This window comes from Sapajus apella, unplaced genomic scaffold (genome assembly GCF_009761245.1).
Source record: "Sapajus apella isolate SASKATOON/1434 unplaced genomic scaffold, GSC_monkey_1.0 scaffold2, whole genome shotgun sequence".
Classification (NCBI taxonomy): domain Eukaryota; kingdom Metazoa; phylum Chordata; class Mammalia; order Primates; family Cebidae; genus Sapajus; species Sapajus apella.
The window spans coordinates 82,662,236-82,678,493 of record NW_022436942.1 but is presented as its reverse complement, the minus strand read 5'-3'; the positions used below and the strand labels follow the sequence as shown (position 1 = coordinate 82,678,493).

The following is a 16,258-nucleotide window of genomic DNA, read 5'->3' as shown; positions in this document are numbered from 1 at the left end:
ATATCTGACTGTATATCTGTGGCTGCATGTGTGTGTGTGTGTATATCTGACTGTATGCCTGTGACTGCATGTGTGAGTGTGTATATCTGACTATGTCTGTGGCTGCATATGTGTGTGTGTGTGTGTGTATATCTGTATGTCTGTGACTGCATGTGTATGTGTGTGTGTATATCTGGCTGCATGTATGTGACTGCACGTGTATGTGTCTGTGTGACTTGTGCCTACCTGTGTGTGTGTGTGTGCGTGTGTCTGTGTGTGTGCCCACGTGTGACTGTTCAGGAGCGGGGCGGCGGGTGCCGGGTGCAGGAGCATCTTCTGCAGCACCCCTTCCGTGCCCTCACAGGAGCAGAAGTTCTGCCAGCGCTATGACCAGCTCATGGAGGCCTGGGAGAAGAAGGTAGAGCGCATCGAGAACAACCCGCGGCGGCGGGCCAAGGAGAGCAAGGTGCGCGAGTACTACGAGAAGCAGTTCCCTGAGATCCGCAAGCAGCGGGAGCTGCAGGAGCGCATGCAGAGGTGAGCGGGGCCAGCGCCAGGCGTCCTCGGCAGAGGCAGCCCGGCCGGGGTGAAACAGAATAGCGCAGCCGCCTCTGAGCCTGGCTGCCGGGGCCTGGCCAGCCTCTGGCGTGTGTCACGGGGCGCCTGTTTGGCCTAATGCTTGCTTGGAACTAGAACTTAAATCCGTTTTGTGGCAAGCACCCCTGCCCTGTGCCACAGCCTGCACCTGCCAGCTTCACTCACGTGGGACCTGCATGGCCCTGAAGGCGGCTGAGTCTGAGATCCCTGGTGTGGGACAAAGGGGAGAGACGTGGCTAAGAGACCAGGCTGCCAGCCTCCCGCAGTGGCCGTGGGGACTGGGTGGACCCCGTGTCGGGAGGTGCCTGGGACAGGCCGCTGTGGTTCTATGGCCATTTTTCTTTGGATGCACAGACAAGGCAATTCATTTGTAACAATAACAAAGCTTTCACCCTTAGCTGAACTCACAAGCCGTATCTCGGCAGCTGGGTGCCACTTTTTAATCCTCATATGATGGGGGACACTGAGGCACAGACAGAAACACTTTGCCCCAGGGTTAAAGAGGCAGAGCTGGGCTTTTCAGGGCGTTTTAGGACAGTAGAAGGGACTGAGCTGCCCGTGTCACAGGGTTTGGGGTTGCTAGGTTGGGGTGGGGGCTCCACGTCTCCCCAGGACCCTTGGGTGTGGGGCTGGTTTCCTCCTTTGGGGAGGGCATGGGCTCAGGGCTGCACTGTGGGGGCTTGCCAGTGTCCCTAGCCACCAAAAGGCCGGTCCTGAGTGTGTCCCTTTGGTCCCCAGCAGGGTGGGCCAGCGGGGCAGTGGGCTGTCCATGTCGGCCGCCCGCAGCGAGCACGAGGTGTCGGAGATCATCGATGGCCTCTCGGAGCAGGAGGTGAGTCCAGGCCCTGGCTCCAGCCTCAGCCCCACTTCCCCGGCAGCCAGAAAGCACCTCCCGGATGCCTCAGATCAAGGGGCTTACCACCGAAGTGTGGGCAGAATCAAGGTGGGTATGGAGGTACCCAGGACTAGCAGCCTCAGGAAGCCGAGGCCCATCCCAGGCCTTCAGGGGCTAGTGGAGAGAGGGGTGTTAGCGAGTCTGAGAGGGAGGGTGGCAGGACCCTCCTCAGCGAGGGCCCCAGTGCTCCTGGATGCCACAGCAGGGAGGAGGCTGGGGAATGAGGACCCGGCCTCTCACTCTTCCCATCTCTTGCCTCCTTTTGGAACTTCCCATTGGCTGAGCCCAACCAGACGCCCAAGGGGCAGGGGTGCCTGTAGGTTCCAGGGTCAGCTTTCCGGGGCCCAGAGCCTGGCGGGGTGAGGGGAGCAGGGGGCAGGGCGATGAGTTCCTAGCACGTCAGCTGTCCACACAGCCACGACCTTTGCGCAGGAATCTCAGGCCTCTTTGGGTTGCTTGGGACGCCCACAGGTCAGCCTAGGTGACCCTGGCTGCTGTCACTGGGGCCCCCAGATGGCCAGGAAGCAGAGGGGTGGCCTTGTCTCCTGGGGAGGGGGTTGGTATCAGCCTGTCCCCTCCTGGGTCCTCTGGGTCAGGCATCCATGATAACACTACCCCCTGTTCCCAACACCACCACAGACACCAGGCACCTGCGCCACGTTTCTTCCTCGCTAGGGACTTTGGTCCAGGGAGGGCTTTGTCCAGATGGGAGATTAGAGCCCTTCAGCTCAGCACAGCAGAGCCACGCATGGCTATTGAAATCAAAATTAATTAAAATGGGATAAAATTAGCAGTTCAGTCCCTCGGTTGCCTCTGACACATCTCGGGAGTTGGACAGCCATGTGGCTGGTGGCTCCCCTCCCATACGGAACAGGCAGTGAGCCCCTCCCTGGCTGTAGAGGGCTCTGCTGGGCAGCAGAACCGCTCCCCTGTGATGCCGATGCTCAGCTTAGACCGAGGGGAGGGGCTCCGGGAGGGGCGGCTGGTCTGAGTTGCAGTTTCTCACCAGAGATTCCGATTCAGCTGGTCTGGGGCAGAACCCAGGAATCCGCATTTTTACCCGGCCACCCACATGCTTCTGACGCAGGCAATCCAAAGATGAATCTGGCCATTAAAGCATTATTTTTCATTTTAAAACTTCTCGTGGTACGTTTTTGTTTAAAACAACATCCAGTTGACAGAGAGCCGGGCTCAGAAAGCCGCGGCCGGGCCCTCGAAGGCCGGGCACCAGAGAGGCGTTTCAGCCCCGGCCTCGCCGACGCCATGCACTCATGGGCATCCCGCAGAGGTCGGATGTGCATTTGGTGTGCACTGGGAGGAGGGGACCGGGCCCTGTCCTCTGCGTTCCTCACCTGATGGCCAAGGGTGTGGCACCAGAGACAACTGTTACACACACACACACACACACACACTCTCACGCACTCACGCGCACACACACACACACCAGCCACATGGGAATGCAGCCACCAGAGTCCTCAAGGGCGTCCAGGACACTGTGTCCGGGGTAAAGGGTGGAAGTGGAATTTGGGACAGAAACTTCCCCAGCCAGCCTGGGGTGACCTGAGTTCCCCAGAGTGTACGGGGGAGGCTGGGCCGGAGCAGAGGCACTTGTCATCCCTCTGGGGGCCTTCTGCGGTCAGAGCACAGGCCTGGCATGGGAAGGACAGGAAGGCAGCTGTGGGAGGTGGAGCAGAGGGCCTGCCAGGGATGATGATTCTGCTGTAGCCATGCCAGGGGTCCTGCCATTATTACATCTCTGGGACATCCAAGGAAGGTTGGTGTTCTGTATGGGGGGTTGAGAGGGCAGTTCCAGGGTCTGGGAGACAGATGCTGGCCTCTTGGGGGGCTCCTCTCCCACTCCGGGGTCAGAGCTGTGTCCTGCACCTGGTCCGTGGCTGGCAGTCCTGCACACTGAGTCAAGGGGTTGGGTGTGGGCAGTCTGGTGGCCGGATCGTTTGAACTGGCTGACTTTGGCTGTGCTGAGCCCTCGCCTGCCTCCGGAAATGGGTAATTAATCGCCAGTAATTGGCTGGCTGCGAGATTTGGGGAAGTGAGCCCAGCTGAGTGGCGGCTGGGAGCCTCTTAATAGCCTTTCCAGTGCATTAGCAGCGGCCGCCAGGCTCCTGCCACCCTTGGGGCCAGGCAGTCCGGATCCCAGGTGGGCCCTTCGAAGGGGCGGCTGCCAGGAGGGGGTGTGGGGTGTGGGGGAGGGAAACGCTTCGGTTCACCAGCGAGGTGGTAGACCCTCTCTACGCCCCCGGGTTGCCTGCATACTGTGGGGGCCGCCGGACCCAGGGCCCACTCCTGCCTGCTGAACCTGGAAGGCCACCGTCTCCCGGCTCCCTGGGCCCAGCTGGGCTGAGCATCCTTCCTGCAGTTTTATGGCACTTGCATTTCCAAGGGGAAGATTCATGGCTCCCCTCCCACCACCGAGAAGGCGGCTGCTGCTCTCTGCGTTTAATCTGCAGTCCTGCCCACCATAAACCTGTCGGGAGGCCTTTGCATTCTCCCTGCCCCCAGAGTGAGCTATTATTACGCGTAAACTCATCATTCTCCTCCTCTGTCCGGTTTTGCGTTTTGTTTTGTTTTCCCTGCCCTGGCACAGAACATCCGCACCCTCTGTCTCCCCGGTCCGCTGGCCGGCCAGGCAGCCGGAGCACCTCGCCCCCAGGCACTCTGACCCTGCCCTCTGCTTCCCTGCAGAACCTGGAGAAACAGATGCGCCAGCTGGCTGTGATCCCACCCATGCTGTACGACGCCGACCAGCAGCGCATCAAGTTCATCAACATGAACGGGCTCATGGCCGACCCCATGAAGGTGTACAAAGACCGTCAGGTCATGAACATGTGGAGCGAGCAGGAGAAGGAGACCTTCCGGGAGAAGTGAGTCCTCCACCCCCTGGCCCGGCCTCCCGGCCCTCCCCAGTCCCAGAAACCCATCCTGCTGAGGCCTGCGCTGTCTCTGGGGCTGCCACCACAAATGACCACCCACCACGGGGCTTCGAACTGCAGGAATTTGCTCTCTCCTGGTTTTGGAGGCTGGAAGTCCAAATCCTGGTGTCGGTGGGGTCGGTTCCTTCTGGGAGCGGCGAGCCTGTCCTGGCCTCTCCCTAGCCTCTGGTGCTGCCGGCGTCCTTGGCCTTCCAGCACTTCTAGATGCATCCGTCCACACTCCGCCTCTGTCCCCACATGACCTTTGTCTCCGCCCTTCCCCCTTCCTGTAAGGACGCCACTCACACTGAATTCAGGGGCTAGCCTGGCCCGACACAACCTCACTTGAATCACATCTGCAGAGCCCGCATTTCCAAATCAGGCTGCATTCACAGGTTCTGGGTGGCCATGCATTTTCTGGGGACACACTTCAACTTAGTACAAACCATAAGGGCAGCTGTGTGTAAGATGGGGCGCTGAGAGTCGGAAGGACAAGGCAGGAGGGACACAGAGGCTGGGCTGCAGCCGGAGCAGGCCCGTGGCTGGCCAGTGGCTTTTTGGAGGTTTCTGTTTTGTTCTGTCTTTGACAGTAGCCGCTGGCTGGGCGGGTCCGTGATTCCGTTGCTATGCTGGTATCTTCTCGGCTTCGTGCGTCTCCCCCTCCTGTCCCTTATGACAGCTCAGCAGGCCCACTCCAGTACATAGGTGGTGACACAGAGGCTCAGAGAGGTTCAGACAGCGCACAAAGGCCGCACAGCGGAGGCGGGGTTCAGACTCCCCCAGCTGGAATGGGGAGTCTGTGTGGGGAAGGGGCTGCGAATGGGGCCAGGGAGGGGCTGTGCAGAGCAGAGGTTGGGGGTGGGGGGAGTTGGGTTCTGAGAGGCAAAGCTTGTTGGGGGAACCCCTAAATAATGGAATATTTGGCACAGGTGACTGTGGAGGTACCAGGCGGAGAAAGACCAAGACTTGAAAGTTGTGTCCGAGGGGGTCAGACCTCACAGTGAGGGTCTGCGATGTGACATCCAGGCAGAGGGAGACCTCCATTCCTGGCCCGGGCCCCCCAGAGGAGATGGCGGGCTCTGCTGAGCCACCCCACGCTTTGGGGACAGTGTGCTGTAATTCTGGGGAGCCTAATCTTTTGGCTTCCCTGGGCCACACGGAAAATACGCTAACACTAATGATAGCTGCTAAGCTTAAAAAAAAAAATCGCAAAGAAAATCTCATCATGTTTGAAGACAGTTTATGAATTTGTGTTGGGCTGCATTTAAAGCCGTCCTCAGCGCATGCGGCCTGTGGGTTGGACAGGCTTTGTGTAATCATGGAAAGGGCTGGGTTCCCTGCCCAGGTCACAGAGCACCTCCACAGGACCCCAGACCCCTGGGAGGCAGGAGAGTGGGAAGCTGAGGAGTGGACGGAGGCCCCCGTGCTTGGCCAAGAGGGCGTGCTGGGAACAGACTTTGCCCTGTCCCTGCCTGACGTCAGCATCCGCCCGGCAGGCCACTGTGCCGCCTTGGAGAAGGCCTTGCCTCCAGACAAGCGCTTCCTCCAAAGCAGTGCCGCTCCGTCCCCAGTGCTCTGCTGGGCTGTCTCCACCCTAGGCCCTGGGCTTTGGTCCAGGTTTGTGGCCCCAAAGAGGTTCTAGGCAGGACCCGAGGGATGGATGAGGTGACTCTGGGTCCCCGACAGGGGTGGACAGACCCACAAGTGCCGATACTGAACCTCAGAAAGGACCTGGTGGTGTTCCAGGTGGGTCTTTGGTGGAAAACTTTTTTTTTTTTTGAGATGGAGTCTCACTCTTGTCACCCAGGCTGGAGTGCAGGGGTGCGATCTCGCCTCACCGCAACCTCCGCCTCCTGGGTTCAAACAATTCTCCTGTCTCAGCCTCCCAAGTAGCTGGGACTACAGGTGCATGCCAACACGCCCGGCTAATTTTTGTATTTTTAGTAGAGAAGGGGTTTCACCATGTCGGCCAGGATGGCCTCCAACTCCTGACCTCGTGATCCACCCGCCTCGGCCTCCCAAAGTGCTGGGATCAAAGGCGTGAGCCGCTGCACTTGGCCGGAAAACATTTTTTAAGAATAGCTTTTGATGATGGAAACGTTGAAATCTCCATGAAAGTAGAGAGGTGGGGTCGCGTGCCCTTGAGTGCCCACAGCACAGAACCAGTGGTCCTGCACGGCAAGCAGTCTGGGTCCGGAGCAGGAGTACTCGGCTCCCTTGTGGCTCGTGCCTACAGCATCGCCATAGCAGGCCCGATCTCTCTACATCAAATCGAATTCTCCATCAAATGCTTTTTACAGTTTTAAACGAGGGAGGTGGTGCTGGGACAGTCGTGGGTGTTAAGAATTACCGTTGCATTCAGTATTAGAATTCCCCTGGTAGGCATGATATTTTAGTGTATTTATTTTTTCTAAAACACACAAAAAAAGATGTTCTGGGGTGGTTTCTGTGGCTTCAGCCTTTTGTAAAACTTCGTGTGGCTCTGCAGGTCTGATATTCCACCCTCTGTTAATTCCGTGGCTGAAGAGCGGGGAACCCGGGCTGGGCTGCTGTCTGCCGGCCGTGGGGCTGGTGCACCTTCCACCCTGTGTGAGCGCAGCTTGGCCACCTGCACCCCTCAAGGAGCGTGGGCTTGGTTTGTGGTCTCATGTGCAGAGGAATTGATGGGACTTGGGGCTTTGAAAAGCACCAGCTGACAGCGTGGGGCTCCACCATGTGCTGGTCATGTGACCACTCCCCCTGTGAACCTCAGTTTCCTCCTCTGTAAAATGGGCGTAGCGACAGCGCCTTCCTTGTTCAGCTGTGGTGAGGTGCGCAGGGCATAGGAAACTGTTAATAAACTTCAGGGGGTGCAAGTGAGGTCTTGGGGGGAGGAGAACAGGTGGCCTAGGAGATTTCCAAGTTTGATTCCTGGTCTCTTGGGAGCCCCCACTGTGCCTGGGAAGCCCCGTGGGAGGGGTTAGCAGGGAAGGAAAGCCACTGGGACGAGGAGAGGGACGGGGAGCGAAGGCCTCTTCCTGCCTGGAAGAGAAGGGCTTTGGGATGGCTCTGGCCCTGCCAGCCGCCGGGCGGGATCCCGGGCCGGGGAAGCCTGCCGTTCCACCGGGAAGAGAGCAGAGGCTGTTCAGGATCCTTGATTGCTGGGCTGGGAAGCAGGAGCAGGGCCTGTTGGCCTCCTGCCCCACCATCTGGAGGGCCAGGCAGGTCGGGCACTGGTGCTCCCTCAGTCTCCCTCCATGGGAGCCCACGGTCCAGCCTCGCCAGCAGCCACTGCTCTCCCCACAAAGGCTGTGGGGCTGTGGCACATCGCCTGTGCCGGGGCCAGGGACTCCACCCAGCACCCCAGGGGTGGAGCAGGCCTTGACCCACATCCCTGCCCCCATGCTCCGCTCCCTTGGCCCTCAGATTCCAGCCTGGCCCAGTGGTTTCCCAGTCATTCTCCTGGCTACGCAGGAAGCCAGGTGGCATGGTGCCAGCGCCCCGCCACCGCGCTCCGACTTAGGTCCATACTTGCTGCCTTCTTGGCTGGCCAACCCCTCCTGCTGCCCCACGGGCACTCAGAGCCTCTGCTCCCAGCTCTCCTGGGGAGGCCCAGCAGGCTGTCGAGCCGCGACCAGGCTGGGGGGGTCCTGCCGTGTTCCCAAGCAGACCCCATGTGGGCCAGGCGAGGCCCTGCTTCCTAGATCCAGCTGGAGAGAAAAACAAAAGCGGATTTTAAAAGGGGGGGAACCCCACCAAAGAGCTGTATGTCATGTCCTCATTTTTCCTGGAAGCCGCCTCCAGCAGGACAAACAAATATATTTTCAAAGGCGCTAAAGCCAGTGACTCACTCCAAGGAACGCCCTCTCTTACCCCCGGGTCCCCACCCCTCCCGCCCGCTGCAGCAGTCCTTCCCACACCCCCCTGGGCTTAATTGCTCCGAGTGGGGCGGTGCCCGCCAGGCCGGGCCAGTGGAGATGGCAGGCGCCTGGGAGCTGATCGGCCGCCCGGCAGGGAAGCCCCCCTTGGCCGGGTCTCATGCCCGCCCGTCTCTCCCCACAGGTTCATGCAGCATCCCAAGAACTTTGGCCTGATCGCGTCATTCCTGGAGAGGAAGGTGAGTTGCCGCCTGCCCTATGCTCCTTCGGTCTCCACCTCCATGGACAGCTGCGTGGACTTGGGGTGGAGGTTCTCCCTCCCTCCCTCCTTCCCTCCCTCCCTCCCTCCCTCCCTGCCTGCGAGGCCCTGGCCTGCTGGGCCCCTGGCTCCGGCTGCCATGCTTCCCTCCTCCCTTCCTCCCTCCCTTCCTTTCTTCTGAGAGATCAGTGCAGGCCCCGCCCTGGCCTCCTGGGCCCCTGGGGGAGGAGCCTCAGGTTGCTGAGTGCCTGGGAACCCCGGAACCCCCAGGAGAGCTGCGTGGCTAGGCTTCCCGGAGCCCCCGGTGCCCCGCCTGGCAGGCTCTCCTGCCAGCTCCTCAAAGGCTGCGTGGAGCGTCCTCACAAACTGGGGGTGGGCTCTGGAAGCACTGCCTCGCCTGGCGTCCTGGTGACGTCTTCCTGGGCAGGAGTGGCTTGCTTCAAAGGGACTGGAGAGAACGGCTTTTCTAGGTCCCTCTGAGGGCCACTGACTGCTTTCTGACACCCCTAATGCCAAGCCAGACGTGTGGCCTACAAGTCCCCGTCTTCTTCGGACAAGGCTTTATGTGGAAGTGAGGCCTTAAAGCCCACTTGGTGCCAAACCCAAGCCCGGAGCTGCTCCAGTTGGCCGGTAGACAGTGTCCCCGGAGAATGAGAAGACCGTTCTTCTGCACCCACAAGGCTGGTGGCACTGGGCCTGGAGAGGCTGCAGGTGGGGAGCAGGTGGCTGGAGGAGGCTGCGTGTTGGACGTGGCCCCCGGGCCTTCCCCCAGCGTCCTGGGGTCACAGGAGAAAGGCTGCCCGCCACAGTGGCGTGGAAGGCCGCCTGTGTCTTCAGCAGCATTCCCCCGAATCATGTTTCTAGAGAAGGGGCTGCCTGCCCCAGCCTGGTGCACAGTGGACACCCTGCTTGGGCTTCCTGGTTGTAGGAGGGAGGCCGGGAGGATGAGGCAGTCACTTGCAAGGACGGCTGATCCCAGCGCCTGCCCCTCGTGAGCTGATAACCGTAGAAGGAGAGGGACGGAGCAGTGTGGGGAAAAATCTCTCCATGCCTGAAAAACCAGTGTGGAGAAACAAGCCCTATAAATAGCCTGTCTCCTGAGTAAGTGACGGCGTCTCCCTAGAGGAGCGACGGCACCGTGGACTCTAGGTTAGGGCTCCCCGACATGGAAGCAGGGCGTTTCAGGAATTGGCCAGTGAGCAGCCCTCTTTCAGGACGAGGGGCTCAGGTGGCTTTGTGCTGGGGGTAGACTTCATGGTGTCCTTTGGCTGAGAGGCAACTGAGGACAAGGCTTCAGTAGAACCTCCAGAGGGGTCTGGAGCAGGAGCTGCCAACGGAGAGGCCGGCGGGGCCAGGCGGGCCCTGACAGTGAGTGAGGCTGACGTCTGGCCAGGAGCCGGGTGGACCAGCCAGTCTGTGCCTGTCTGTTGGGGCAGCTGCGATCCGGAGCCGGGCTGTCGTTCTTGAGCGCAGGAAGGAGCTCTCCTGAATTGTTAAAGGAGAAGCCGGGCACCCACACCCCCTGAATTGCACATATTGGCATCTGATGATCAAATGTCTTTCCTGATTGCTGTGTGGGTCCTGTCTGTGGGCAGGGTGTAGCCTGGGGCCACCTGGGAGCCCCTGTGGCGGTGGTGCCTGCCAGGAGGCCACCAGCTGGGGGCTTTTTGTTAAGGGCAGTGAGGTTGGAGGCCCAGCCCAGAGGCCTCACAGAGTGGCCCTCGGAGGTGGGGTCCTGGCTTGGCACTGGCCAGAGTGGTGCAGAAACATTTGACATTGTAGGGGGAATGGCTGCAGGCATTGATGAGCTGGGCTCCGGGCCCGCAGGTGGGGACATTGTGGCATCACTTTCTAAGGCTGCTCTCTTACTGGCCCCATTTGGCCAGCGTTCCTGGAGGGCTGGCTGCTCCGGCTTTCGGACCCGGTCTACACAGAAAAGAGTGAGGCAGAGAAGGAAACGCAGGAAGAGACATGCAAGGCTTGGAAGAGGCTGTGCAGGAAGAGGAGGCTGATGCCAAGGAGAGGAGAACCCGGACCCGTGTTTGGGCGAGGCCTTGAGTTTGGCCGGCTGTGGGCTGGAGTCCTTACTTCCCATAGGGGCTGGGGGTGATGTACAGTGACGTCAGCGCTGTCATTAACCATAGCAACAGCGGCGATCGTGATAGCAGGCAGGACTTCCATCCTGTTTACTCCGGGCCGGGCTTTGTCCCAAGCACTTTACCTACGTATTAACTGATCTGATCTTTGTGATAACGCTGTGAAGTATGTACAATTAGCATTCCCATTTTACAGATGAGAAAACTGAGACACAGCGGTTAGGTCATCTGCCTGAGGTCACCTAGCCAGTACGTGGAGGAGTCGGGATCTGAGCCCAGCCTCCTGGCTCCTGCTCGGAATGCCCGCGCCGTACCCTGCTCAGTGAGCGTCCCTTTCTCTGTTCCACAGACGGTGGCTGAGTGCGTCCTCTATTACTACCTGACCAAGAAGAATGAGAACTATAAGAGCCTGGTGAGGCGGAGCTATCGGCGCCGTGGCAAGAGCCAGGTGAGAGATGAGGCGGGGGTTTTTCTTGGGGTCCGGCTCCCTGCAGGCTCAGCGGCCACAAGCTCGGTGCCCAGCGCCCCCTGTGGCTGGTGGTAACCAGCTCCACGCGTTGGCCTTGGAATTGTTGGCCACGGCAGTGTGATTGCAGGCTCCCCTCCACGGTGGCAGCAGGTCTGGGGGGCTCACCCTGCCGGGCTATCTCAGGCCTCCCCTAGAGGACAGAAAGAGAGCTAGGGAGAAACAGCCACAGCCCTTCTCAGCCTGCAAAATCCTGGACTCCTGGCTGGTGACCTGTGATCCATGCGTAAAAGGACCGCATTCCAAAAGTAAGGGTTTCCCAGGATGACTTGGGGTAGTTCACAAACTTCACATGTTTAAAATGTGAATGGTGTGCGTGTTTATCTTAATGCACACTTGAAAGAAAAATAGCCAGTGCTTCAGTCCGCTGTGTTTTCAGATGCTGTTGCTTGGAATGAGACAAAGGTTATTTACGCTAGAGCAGGGGCTGGCCAACTGCGACTCTGGGGCTAATCCGGCCCACCATCTGTTCTTGTGAATAAAGTTTTATTGGAACACAGCCATGCCCGTTTGTTTACATATTACCATGGCAGCATCCCTGCTGCTCTGGCGGAGTTGCTGAGTCAAGACGGAAAGTGTATGGCCTACAGGATCTCAAATGTTTACTATCTGGCTCTTCGTAGAAAAAGTCTGCTGACCTCCGAGTTAGAGGAAAAAGGAGTTTGCTTGAGGAAATATTCAGTAAATGATGGTAGAGATGAGAGGTTCAGTGGCACACCTTTGAAAGGGGGATCCTGGGCACTCGGTGTTTGGGAGAATTTGTTTTGCGTCTGGGCTCTCGAAGCATCAGCTCAGAGCAGATGCTGAAAGCACTGCACGGAGGAGGCGGGTGGAGGCGGTGGGCACTCTGGTGGCTGCTGGATTGGAGTCGGTTGAGGCTTCCCCTTCCCGGGAGCCTCAGTGGCCAAGGGGCCCAGTGAGAGTGACGAAGGGCAAGAATAGCATGAGCTGGGATAACGGGACCCCAAGGTTTTCCTAGGTGGGTACTCCCTACATTGGCATCCCCTAGCCCCTCCCCAGAGCTGCCCGCCTTCCCTCTCCCAGGCTCTCAGAGGCTGAGACCCACAGGGCAGAGAGCAGCCATCACAGGTTGGGGGGTTCCCAGTGTGTGCTGTGAAATAGCCGCTTCCCGACAGCCTAAGAAACTCCCCGAGCCACCCCGAGCCGCATTCCCAACATCTGGCCATGATGCCGGGGGCGAGCTTGGTCTTCACCTGCAGGGATTGTGGAAGGGCGGCCGAGTTTGGCTTGCAGAGAGGGTTTTCCTGTCTAGTTTTCTGTAGCCAGAGTTGACCAGTCTGCTTGCGCTTCTAACAGATATGTCAAACCAAGAGCGAGTGGCACAGAGTGTATATTCCAAAGATGTAGCTGTGTGTGTGTGTGTGTGTGTGTGTGTGTGTGTGTGTGTGTGTGTTGAGACGGAGTCTTGGTTTGTCGCCCAGGCTGGAGTACAGTGGCATGACCCTGGCTGACTGCAACCTCTGCCTCCCGGGTTCAAGCAATTCTCCTGCCTCAGCCTCCCAAGTAGCTGGGATTACAGGCATGCGCCACTGCGTCCTGCTAATTTTTTGTATTTTGAGTAGAGACGGGGTTTCACTATGTTGCCCAGGCTGGTCTCTAACTCCTGACCTCAGGTGATCCACCTGCCTCGGCCTCCCAAACTACCAGGATTACTGGTCTGAGCCACCGCGTGCTATGGTGTTTTTGAAATTGAAGTACATTCAGGAACTTTCTGGACCGAGAGGGAAAAACTCAAGTAAGTGCCAGGCAGGGAGCATAGAAACGTGAGGCATGAGAGGCAGCAGGGAGCAGTGGGGATTGTGGCAAAGGGAGGGTGGCCAAAGGCCTCGAGATGTATTTGGAAAACATCCTTGGGCGTCTGCTGGGCACCTATTGTATGCTCATTCTCTCGCTGGGCTTCCCAGGTCCCCTCCTGTGACCTGTGGGGGGCCATTGAGGCTGGGCTCGTGGTGGAAGCCCTTCCTGGTAGCTGGGCTGGGGGCTTTGAAGAGCAGAGGCCCATCCCCTCCCCCTGTGTGAGAGCCACATTTGCACGGAGGGAGGTAGGGAGACCAGGGTGGTTTAGGGAGATGGGGGTGTTGACACGTGCGTCTCCTGTTGTGGTGGCCTGGCTTGTGCCCTGGCAGAGTGAGTGTCCAGTGGAGTGAATGTCGGGTTTGTGGACTCATCCGTCCATTGGGCATTTACTGTGTGCAGGCATAGGGAGCTCCATGCTGGTTGTAAACAGGTAGCTTCAAGTCAGTGCTGCATGTCTCCCTGGGAGGTGGCGTTGAGGGGCACATCCTTGAAGACTCCACAGAATAAAGGGCCCCAAAGAGGAAGTTGAGGAGCAGCCCCTCAGTCGGACCAGATGGGGCCCTCAGGTGCAAAGGCAGAGAGCATGGGAGACAGCGTGTGTCTTCAGGAACAGCAGGGAGCCCGAGTCTTTGGAATCGAGGGGGTCCTGGTACCTCCCAGGGCCTTAAATGAATGAAGAAATTGAGAAAATTATGTGACCTTCTTTCTTTGGCTCACTTTTGATGGATAAATAGAGATTGTTTTTACCCTGCGAGAAATAGAAGTGCAAACTCAATAAATAACAGCTCGCACTTGACTTCACTGTCTGTGGGAGGCAATAGGGAGTGGTGAGGCCTGTGGCTAACTGCAGAGCTTAGGCCCTTTCTCAGCTCCAGCCGACACTTGGCCTGTGGTCCTGAATTTCTAGGTGTTCTGATCTTTGTTGAGGATCTGGAAATCTATAGTTTTGTATTGAAATTGCCAGATTTTAAATCTTAGATCACATTACAAAAAAAAAAAAAAAAAAAAAAACAACTAAATGCTGTATAAGCCGCACAACTCATATTTGCTGTTGAAATTACCCCCGGCCGCTAGAAGACAACCTCTGGGTTAGACTATGGAGGAGGAGATTCTATCCTTGGGCCAGGCTGGGGCACCGGGGAAGCCCTAGAATGTTCCATAGCAGGGAGGACATGTGTCCCTCTTTGCACCGCAGATGTCCCTGCTTAGTCGTGGTGTCTGCAGTGCCTGGGAGTTGGTGGGGCTTCGCTGGGGGGTTTTATGCTCTGCTGGAACTGCTGTTCCGGGCAGGGGCTCCCAGGATGGGGACATGGTGCCTGCCTGCTCTGCCTCTCTCAGAAGGACAGCAGGAAGCAAGCGGGGCCGGAAGTCCCTGTCTGTCTAGTGAGGGGACAGCACCTGTCTCCCCGGGCTTGCCCCTTCCTTGGATCAGCCTCGGCTGCTACGGAGGTGGTGGCATGGCCTGGGCCCTGCCAGGGAGGGAGATTTACGCTCGTATCCTGGAACAGCTTCTGTGCCGGGCAGATCCACTGCCCTGCCACCCCCACAGGCCTGGTTCACAACCATGTGATAAACAAGGTGCCCAGGTGCCAGCTCTGAGACTCCCCTCCGCCCCAGGCAGCGAGCAGAATCCACGGCAGCCTCAGGCTCAGCCTGTCTTGTGAGGTGGAGGTGCAGTGACTGCCGCCCGCTAAGCGCCTCTGTCTGTGGCTGGGTCTGTGGAGCCACTGACACGGCTCATCAGTCTACCCGGACAAGGGTGTGCCAGGCCTGGGGTGGGCCCGACACAGCTGCGGTGACAGACGGGAGGTGTGTGCAGGGGGCGCTCTGGGTGGGCCAGCGCTGTGAGCACACAGAGCCCGCTGCTCCTTAACTGGGTGGGGAGGTGAGCCGAGACGACCCCCACCACCCGCTGCCTCCATGTGGCCGGCAGCTGCAGGTGGGACAGACATCTGGGACTCTGGTCACTGACTGTGGGCTGGGGAGCCATTGCCCTGTGCTCCAGGCACCACGGGCGCCCAGGAAACCTCTGTGGTCCCGTCCTTCTTGCTGACCTACCCTGGCAGCTCAGGCCTTGTGATCAGGCGGGAATCCCAGGCCATGGAGTACACGGGCCCCTGCGAAGCCCCACTCCCCTCACAGCTGCCCTGGGACACTTGTCCACGCATCTCTCTCCCTTGTAGGTCCCTGGGTGAGCAGACACAGTCCCTTCCCTCCACCGTGACATGGGCCCCTCCCCAGGCACCATGGGAAGATGGAAAACCTGGGTCTGCCCAGCAGATGAGCCCTGCAGCCTCAGGGGCAGGGTGCCCGTGGCGGGGGATGGTGCCTGCCTCGTCCCCGATGTGTTCTTGGAGGAGGGAGCTTGAGCTCCCCTCTCCGTGATGTTTCTTTGGAGGGGAGCAGGTCAGGTTCTCCCTGCCTTCCCGGGCCCTCTAGTTTTTGAAGGAGACTTAGGTTGTCTCAGCCAATATTCGTTGGCTCACTTGGTGGCTGAGTAGGGGACCTGGGAATCTCACAAGACATGAGAACCTTGTCAAAATTCCAGGGCATGGGGATGGGTGCTGCCGGCCACCGTGGCGGTGATGACGATGATGGCAGTAATGGTACCGGCCGACAGTCACGCAGCACCATCCCTACTGCCATGATTTGGACCCTGCCGGCATTGGGGAGAGGCCTGTGATCATCCCACTGGCCAGAGGTGGAGACAGAGGCGCCGGGAAGTGAGGGAGCCTCTAAGGCACCTGCCGAGTGGCAGACTGAGGGTTCTAGTCCGGCACACGCCCCCGGGAGCTAGAGGGAGGCCCTGAGGTCCCCACGGTCCCCGCGCAGCACACTGGCCGTGAAGCCAGCCTTCTGGAAGCCGGCCCTGACCCGCCAGGCAGGACCACGGCTCTCCTGTGGTCTCTGCGGGGCCCTGTGAGGGCAGGCTGCGGAGGGGCTCATGGTGAGGCTCCATTTCAGTGGGGGGTTGGATGCTGGGTGGGGGGACCCAGGTGAGCCAGGCTTGGTCTTTGCTGTGGAGACACCTTCTGAAATGGGGTGTGTGGGAGTCCCAAGGTGGGACATGCCCAGCTGAGCATGCTCCGGGCCCAGCACCCTGCGCCGCTGCCTGTGTCTCTCTTCCACCGCGTGTCCCCAGCTCCTGGGGGCGGCAGCTGGTCAGCGGCTCTTTCTCTCAGCACCTCCGCCACTACCATGTATGTCTTTAGGGAGTTTCCGAGGGGTCCTTCTTGTCTCCCTGTCTCTCTCCTTGTCTCTCCGCTCCATCTCCGTCTCTCCTCTCCATCTCCGTCTCTCC

At 59.1% G+C, this 16,258-nt stretch overlaps 1 protein-coding gene across 25 annotated transcripts in view; it reads left to right on the top strand.

The window, feature by feature from the left end:
* NCOR2 (nuclear receptor corepressor 2) overlaps positions 1–16,258 on the top strand; it is a 243,982-nt gene that overhangs the window by 140,326 nt on the left and 87,398 nt on the right. For 22 of the 25 annotated variants that reach the window (XM_032243915.1, XM_032243811.1, XM_032243904.1 and 19 more), the window contains 5 exons: positions 344–516; positions 1,315–1,408; positions 4,175–4,353; positions 8,443–8,497; positions 10,963–11,061. In XM_032243915.1, the coding sequence (XP_032099806.1) occupies positions 344–516; positions 1,315–1,408; positions 4,175–4,353; positions 8,443–8,497; positions 10,963–11,061 (600 nt within the window). The remainder of the gene's footprint in view (positions 1–343; positions 517–1,314; positions 1,409–4,174; positions 4,354–8,442; positions 8,498–10,962; positions 11,062–16,258) is intronic. The other 3 variants (XM_032243800.1, XM_032243937.1, XM_032243898.1) reach the window with 1 other exon arrangement.